This window comes from Haliotis cracherodii, unplaced genomic scaffold (assembly GCF_022045235.1).
Source record: "Haliotis cracherodii isolate W230 unplaced genomic scaffold, xgHalCrac1.p SCAF_6, whole genome shotgun sequence".
In the NCBI taxonomy this organism is placed as follows: domain Eukaryota; kingdom Metazoa; phylum Mollusca; class Gastropoda; order Lepetellida; family Haliotidae; genus Haliotis; species Haliotis cracherodii.
In genome coordinates this window covers 49,527,808-49,536,381 of record NW_027266319.1, presented here as the reverse complement: position 1 = coordinate 49,536,381, position 8,574 = coordinate 49,527,808, and the positions used below count along the sequence as shown (strand labels likewise).

At 39.1% G+C, this 8,574-nt stretch overlaps 1 protein-coding gene across 1 annotated transcript in view; it reads left to right on the top strand.

Annotated features, from left to right (window-relative positions):
• Positions 1-189: 189 nt before the first annotated feature.
• LOC139446107 (fibropellin-1-like) overlaps positions 190-8,574 on the top strand; it is a 35,873-nt gene continuing 27,488 nt past the window's right edge. The window contains exons 1-4 of the mRNA XM_071227385.1: positions 190-245; positions 2,698-2,753; positions 3,547-3,738; positions 7,115-7,368. Of these exons, the coding sequence (XP_071083486.1) occupies positions 2,702-2,753; positions 3,547-3,738; positions 7,115-7,368 (498 nt within the window). The 5' untranslated portion in view covers positions 190-245; positions 2,698-2,701. The remainder of the gene's footprint in view (positions 246-2,697; positions 2,754-3,546; positions 3,739-7,114; positions 7,369-8,574) is intronic.

Below are 8,574 nucleotides of genomic sequence, written 5' to 3'. Positions count from 1 at the left end.
CATGCTCGTTGAAATGCTTACATGCTTATATTGCTGGAATAAAACAATATTCACTCACTCATTTTTTACAACCTATTGTCTTTCCTAACGATTTATTCCAGCCAATGACCGTATATATCGTAATCTTGAGAACTGTACATAGTTTATATCAGAAACGAACGTGACGAACTTACATCAGATGGCATTTCACGGCGTTATCAGCTGACGTTACGTGGCATATTTTTTCGCCTCCAGCACAGAAAAAGGTAGGAATTCAGCACCATTGTGGCAAATCTGTGAACGACCTTAAGTTTATTCTACGATGAATGTTTTGAAATCTGTAAGCATATTGCTAAAGACATCAGCGATACAGAAATTAATTAAACAGATGGTAATTTATTTTAAAATTTAAGAAATCGGTAACTAACCAGGAAATTTCCTTTTTTGTTTTCCATTTGAATATAACACGTTCACCGAATTCATTTCTTTATGTGAATGTAGAGAAAATAATTACGAAATAAAACGGTAGATAGAAGGTCTTTGGGTTCGAATCCAAGAATTACACATGTTCCTACATGTGTTCGTAGGTTTTTTCGGGTGGCCCAATCGTCTAAGGCGCTGCAATTCGCTGTGCAGTGTTGCATCCCTTGGGCACGCCAGAAACCTGTGATTTATTGTTTCGAATCCCGGTTCGCCCCGATTATGTTTCTAGGTTTGTCAGCACCATACCCGTGCTCGTGTGTTTCACCGAAGTGGTAAACGTCTCAGACCGGCATCACTTGGGACATTCCTCCCACATTAAGCTGGCACGCCATGATATAACTGACATACTGTAAAAAGCGGTGTTAAACCCAACTCACTCACTCACTGTGGTGTATACCTATGATTTGGGCCATCTAAGACTTTCATACTAAACAACAGACTGACTCGTCACGTGTGACTGGAATACCGATAAGAGGGTCGTTAAACTCCAATTAAAGGTATATTTAAATGATAACACTTTGGCGAGATCAACTCTCGTTTTGAAAAAGTAAAATAACATAAAAAAGGACGAACTGTTAAAAGCTTCCATTTTCAAACTGTGAACTCAAGAATGTATATTAGAAATATAATATACTCGATAACATATTTTCAAAATGTTATTATTGTTTTGTTACTGTCCCTTGTTTTTTAAAGAAATCAATTGACGTTTAGTCGCCGCTATCATATTTTGTTATAAACTTTTAAACTTTTTTATTTAGGCCGAAAGGTTTTTGCTCCTATGACAAAGATTCAACGCTAAGCCCAGACTGACCGCACTGCTTTGATGGCTGAATACCGCAGTACACCAGTCTACCTTAGATCCTATGAAAGTTTTATCAGAACACGATAACATGACCAGTTCATCGACCTGAGTGTACTACACTTGAAGATACCGAAGCGTGCTCTAATGACATTTTATGCATTTAAAGCATTTTTCTTTATTTTATCAAGATGATATTTTTTCTCAGCGAAAACAAACAGATTTATCTCATTTTAAACAACACCCACCCCATTACCGGTAACTTAAAGAGTGACTCAATTTCGTTTTGTTTCATTTGAGAGTGATTAGTTGCGCAATACAAGCAACATGGATAGACCAGATTCTGGAGATGAAGTCGTTGCCAGAATCCGCTAACAGTGGGTTCGAACTCCATTCGCATGATCCCCGGATTGTCATCAATATTTTTGTGTGTGTTGGTTTCACTACGTTGGTACGTGGATACGACATAGATTATTTCTAGCATCCTTGCCTTATCAAGGTCACATGCCGTTATACAACTGAAATACTGTTCAAAACGGCGTTATAAATCAACTTAATGGTCGATCTAAATAAACCCAATCATATCGTGAAATAAACCTAATTATACCGCCATCGATTTCCTTTATTATATCACATTATGTATAGGACAAAACACGCTCCTGAGGTTTTGGTTGAAAGTGTAAAATCGCGAGTGAGGGAAAAGGTTATACATTTTCAATCAAAACGGAGAAGGCGTGTTTTATTCAACTTACGAACAGACTAAATGCAAGATATGCCAGAAAAAAATCGACATACCTTATAATGAAACAATACAGTGTATCGCGATATAAAAGAAATTCGCTCAAAACGTGCGAGAGAACAAACACATGTGCAGCATGGACCAGCTGGAGTCATTGCATGAAAAACTGAATACCTGTCCCGGTAGCTCAGTGGGAAAATAGTGGGTTACTAAACTTAACACGATATGTGAGGTTGCAGGTTCGATTGTTCTCATAATATGACTTTTAACCAATCATCAAAAACAATTGTCTTAACATTAAGAGGCAAGTTTATAAAACGTTAATCGTAATCAATTGAAATGTATTCATCAGGTCCCGGGCATTGTTGATATTGCCTGCCTTGGAAGTTTATCAACATTTAGAAGAACCTTCTGTTACTGTAATGTGACTTCGTCAGAGGTTTATAACTCAATGACGAACCCCTCTACCTGGGAGGTTTTGCAACACTACACTCGTAACGCCTCATCTTTGCAACAACAAAATCATTCGTCACCACTCACATCTTTCCGTAAACTACAAGACGATCAATCCGATTATCCCGTAATGACACGACCGGAACAAGAATGGAACCAAAGTTTCTTCAACGAGTACATATATAATTCATAGCGAAAAAACAAACCTTTACCATTTCATGACATCTCACCTCTCACCCCTCAGAAAAATGTGGACCATCCCGGTCGTGGCCCTAGTCGCCTTCGCTTATCCGGGGCAAGGTAAGCTAACTATCCAAATACGTCTTTAGATAATTATATACAGTTCTGAAGTCTTTGATTGGCGTTTAGATTGGTGGACCGTGGAAACAAGTAACAAACTTCTGTTGATAACAACTTACCTATTTCGTCTAACGACAGGCTTCACACATTTAAGATATAGCACATGACAATTGAATTAGTGGACCTGCATTACCCGCACAGTCGATAACAACAGCAGGGGTGGGCCTGTTATCTGTGTGTTCACTTGCTCTCGAGCGACCGGATCGGGTTCTAGTTGGAAACGTCATGCTACGAGTACGATGGGTAAAGCATTGCTTGAGTTTTCTCCTGTGAAAAGGAAACTTAAATCACTTCTTATAGGTGAACATCTTCAGTGTCTGTGTCGAGGTGCATGGACAGAAAACCCAGGACACGAACGTTTCACGCTCCACGCTAGTCCCCTGTTCAATAACGGAAGATACCCATTCAACATGCTTTCACATAATGTACTACTCCAAAAACGACCACCCAATTAGTTCATATTACTATTGCTATCCTGTCATGCCATGCCATATTCTTTCACATTACTTTAGTTAATCTACCCATGGACCCTAAATATAGAGTATTTAGTATTAAGTGTCCGTGATCTATCATGGCATGACAGATTAACTATAGTAATGTGAACGAATCGGGTGGTTCTTAACTTGTTTTTAGTGGTATATTTCCTCAAAAGAACAGTATCACAAAGGCCACCGCCAAACATCTAAATGTTAAAAGTGCCGTGAATTCTGTTTATGTTTGTGGTGTTGTGTAGTTGCGTCCAATCTGGACTGCACGTTCGAGAACGAGACACTGTGCGGGTACACCGTGGAGATTGACCACACCCCTGGACTGTTTGACGTCATGCAGTGGAGGTGGGGCGAGGCGGTGGAGAAACAGAAGTACTACGACATCAAACTGCTGGCCTTTGGGCCTGATGGCGACCACACCACTGGAGCTCCTGATGGTAAGGAATGGGTGGGTTGGTGAATGGTTGAGTGAGTGAGTGAGTGAGCTTGGTCACAGTTGATGTCTGTCAGCTTTTTACCTCAACATCCCAAGTTCAGACAGTGCTGGGAGATGAAGAAACAATGCAGGATGCATTGTGACATCCTCACGGTGTCTATAAATACGACCCTGCTTCTATGAGATCGCGTACACGGTAATTGCATTGATTCCTTGGAAGAAAGACTTTCGTGCGTGGACTGGTGGTAAAAGAGTTTCGTCTTTCAGTTCCGGTGAAAATGGATTATCTGCCCGTAGCCAGAACATGTACACCAGCCCGCCATTACACAGCTGAACTACAACAGAGAGATCATTGGCTTACTATTGTCCGATAATTGAATATATTTTATATATATTTGAAAATAGGTTGTTTGGTTTAGTAACGTATGCCGTCATATAGCTGGAAAATTGCTGAGTGCAGCGTTAAACAACAAACAAACTTACGTCTGCAACTAAAGGTCAAACGTCATAGGTCAAGCTATTTGCGTCTATGGACGGGGAGTAGAGATAATGTACAAGAAAAGAACTGCCTTGACAGGATGTTTACAGAATGACAGGTAAATGATCCAAGAATGATTAAGTTGAAATTGTTAGGTTTGTTTTGTTTTGTTGTTGTTTAACGCAGCACTCAGCAATATTCCAGCAATATTACGGCGGAGGACGACCCGTGAAGATCCGGGATAGAACAAACCATGCTTGCTGTAAAAGGCGACTATGCTTGACGTAAGAGGCGACTAACAGGATCGGGTGCTCATGATATCCATCACTGGATTGTCTGGTCCAGACTCGATTATTTACAGACCGCCGCCATATAGCTGGAATATTGCTGAGTGCGGCGTTAAACAACAAACCAAACCAAACCAAACCAAAAAGGGCTGGGGACACCAGAAATAGACACAATTTACTCATGTGTGGGCTCGAACCCAGAACTTTGGCGAGACGAACGAAATTTAACCACTGGAGTGTCAGTGAGTTTTATTGCAAGTGAAATAATATTCTAAAATTTCCCTCTGTTACCCATTAAATGACATGCTTGACAAATGATATAGTAATGATATACTAAATAGCCGATTTCAGTGTGTGCCAAGTTGTGTTTGTTAGTTTTCTTGGTGGGGAAAGTGATAAAAAGTGCTTTTCCCGCATCACTCTTGTTTTCATAAATAACGCACTACTCCCATGTGCCCGGGAAACATTTAACTTATTTAAAGTCTGAGCATGTCGCCATGAGAACAAGCATCTGATAGATAAGACATACATGATTCAGTTTACAGATAGCGGTCATTGCTTAGCACATACATGTAAAATACATACTTTCACTGGCTTCATGGCAACAGAACTTGTCTGCATTGTTACCCGTCACCATGCTAGGCGATAGTTAAACGAGAACCAACATTGATTTGATTTTGTTGTTCACCTCGTGGAAGTATTATAATTTTCCTGTATCCACCATTTAGCATTAGCCAATGTACAGTCATGACAAACACAACGACCTTCAATTATTCGCCAATACAGGTTAAGTGTTGAGAGGACGCGTCCAATTCTTACAGGGGTGTTGGACTTTTTGTTTTGAAAGGAATTGTTCTAAGATCACAGAATTTAGTGTGTATCATCCACTCAATTTACAGTCCTCTTGAAAATATAGTTTATATAACGAAGTTAACAGTCATCTCCTGATGTCGAATATATTTCACTCAAGTTGCACGCTTTGTTTACACGATATGAAATGTACTCGTCCACGCACAACTGTCGTCTGCTCTTGATAATACGCATGCGTTGACACCTATGATATTCAATCCAACACCGATGCCTGGTCCCTAGGCACATTTACTTACTGCTATATGTGAGTATGATGTATGGTATAATTTACTGGACAATGTATGATAGATATTTAAACCATTGATCCAGGTGAAGATGAGAGAAAGCAGTTTCCATTGCACTGAAATGATCATCTAGAAGTTCGTTCAACAGTATGTAATGTTCATAGCGGAAGAATTATTATATATATAATAACATTTCGAGTCCCAGTCATAGGTATTGGCCTGACTTAAGTATTGCAATATATTGCAATAATGATTCATGTATTGCGATAAGTACCATGATATATTGCATGCGTTCTTCCATCTGTAATTTGCTATGAACTTGAATAAAAACCTTACCATGCACATTTTTGACAATTCGTATTAGTCCGCCATTTTGATAGTTGTTGATTTGTCACAATGCAAGTGGAGCTAATCGCGAATAGTTTCGCTTCTTTGATCACAGGAATATGTCGCTAATTTCTGTATATCATAATTTAGATTCAACTTGTCACTTACGTAGACTTTGCCAACAAGGTGACAAATGCATGATTTAGGAAAACGCAATTTACCCGTATTTTTCAAACGTATTGTGATACGTATTCATTCGTATTTCATATCATGGTTTACCGGCAATACCGCGCACCTCAAATTTGTGCAAATACAAGAATGTGTTTTCCGATTGGTTTGCGATGTGCATTGATGCTAAAGGAGGCGTAAAATTAACGCACAATTAATGAATGAAACTGGATGGGTGTTACATACATGATACGATACAATGTATTATTCTGGTGTGTTTCACTCATTTTCACTCGTAAATGATCATAAGATAACATACATTTTTTAAAGGTATATGCATATACAAGATTTATGAATTATTCATTTTGGTCGTACGTAGATATATTACTAATATTAGGGATGATCGTAAACCATAATGTGAATTGATATTTTGTTAGGGCGCATTAGAAACTGAAATTTTCATCTATTCGCGACAAATAACATCCATGTATGCAGTGTGAGAAATGTTTTTTTCATCAGCACTAGCCGGACGGGCTAACTAGATATTTTTACTAGCCATTTCATATAAAAATAACCCCTTTCACCCTACCAAATAGTATGACAATTCCGAAGAAGCAAGGGAGAAATTATTTCAGATTTCAACAAGGTTAGAGTGACATTTTCAGTCATAATGAAACAGGTTTCTGTCACTTGCAGAACTAGTGTAAGGATTTCTGTCACTTGCAGAACTAGTGTTAGGGTTTCTGTCACTTGCAGAACTAGTTTAAACGATACATTATTCTTTTTAGAAATTGTTTTTTTCAATTGAACATTTTCTATTTGAGAAGAGGGAGGAAGGTTGGTATATTATGGATCCATAGGTAGGAAATTAAGTCAGTCAGTCAGTCGGGCTATCTAGGTTTCATTTTCACTACCCAGGAAAGAAAAGAAAGTAGCCACGGGCTTCCGGACATGCGGTAATTTCGCTTTCTGCCTGTATGCATTAATATAATAGTAACTATCTGCTTATCTGTTTGATCCAAGGTCACTTCATGTACGCCGTGCGCCCTATAAACCCCCACACCAACACCACCCTTCTTTCCCCGCCCTCCTCGGGACGACTTTGTTACGTACAAATGTTCTACCACATGGGGTCCAAGAGTCTCAACACCATGACCTTGTATATCATCAAGTACGGGGAGAGGATCAAACTGTGGTCAGTGGATGGCTCGCAGGGCCGGTCGTGGAACAGGATGCTTGTAGACATTGAGAAGTACACGGAGTTTGGCGATTACCAGGTAACTACTTCATGGACGTTTTGGGTTCGACCATTAGATATTTTAGGGGGATGTGTGTGTGTGTGTGTGTGTTTGGGGGGGGGGGGGGGGGGGGGGGGGCTATCGAAAAAAATAAATTGTCCTTTGAAAAATTAATGATGCTTTAGACTGTTGAAAAAAAGAAATGGTCTGCACAAAAAATATAATATCCTCATCGTTTTATTTTTGTTTAAAATATCTGTTTTTGCAGCTGTAGCTAAACAAATTCTCATCTCAAGACAAAAGTCCCCCCCCCCCCCACCACCACACACACACACACACACACACACACAAACACACACACCCATTAGAATATGAAATTATGAAATGGTCGATCCCTTCTTAAACATGTTAGCGATCTTAGGGCTGAGACTATCGTAAGTCAATGTTAGTTTGAAAGCCGCCGCCCTAAGATCTCTCTTTTGAACGGTGCCGCTTTACCCCTTTTTCATCTTAATGTGTGTTCAGATAACAGCGCTTATCTTATCTATTTATAAGTTGATTTCAATATGATTTTGCGTTAACGGAGTTATTCACTTGATGAAAACGTGTGTGCACACTGTGGAAATTACCTCAAAGTACATAGATTTTTATGTTCAAAACTTATTACAGTTAATTCTTATAAATAAGAAATAAATACGCCAAGAATGATAACTTAGAAGACTGCTTAATTGATCATTAATACAAAAAGATGTGTCAAAATAAGAAATTCAGTGACATCGTTCAATACAATAATGCAACACAAGCCCCGCCAATTCTATACTCAGCCTGTCAGGAAAATGCCATGCAATCACTTGCAATTTATTTATTCCACGAACTACGGTAAATACGCAATCGATAAGGTTCAAGTGTATCCTGTTCGTCCCGATTATGTTTCTGGGTTTGTCAGCACCAACCCGTGCACTTGGGATTCACTAATACGGCACGTTTATACGTTTTCTATAAAAAAAAAAATCGAAAAAAGACTTTTTCATTGGTGTTTATAAAGTTTACACACCACCCCAAGTTGTTATAATGGAGGCCGTATAATACTGTTACAGTCTGGAAAAGGTCTAAGTTCTCTGGAAAAGTTTTCTGGGAAATATCAGGAATATTTACGAAGAAAAACGTTGGGAACATGCATAAGACCTGCATCACAGCAGGCTTTCGTCCCAAACGCTGAAAGGCTGTGATATAACTGAACTACTG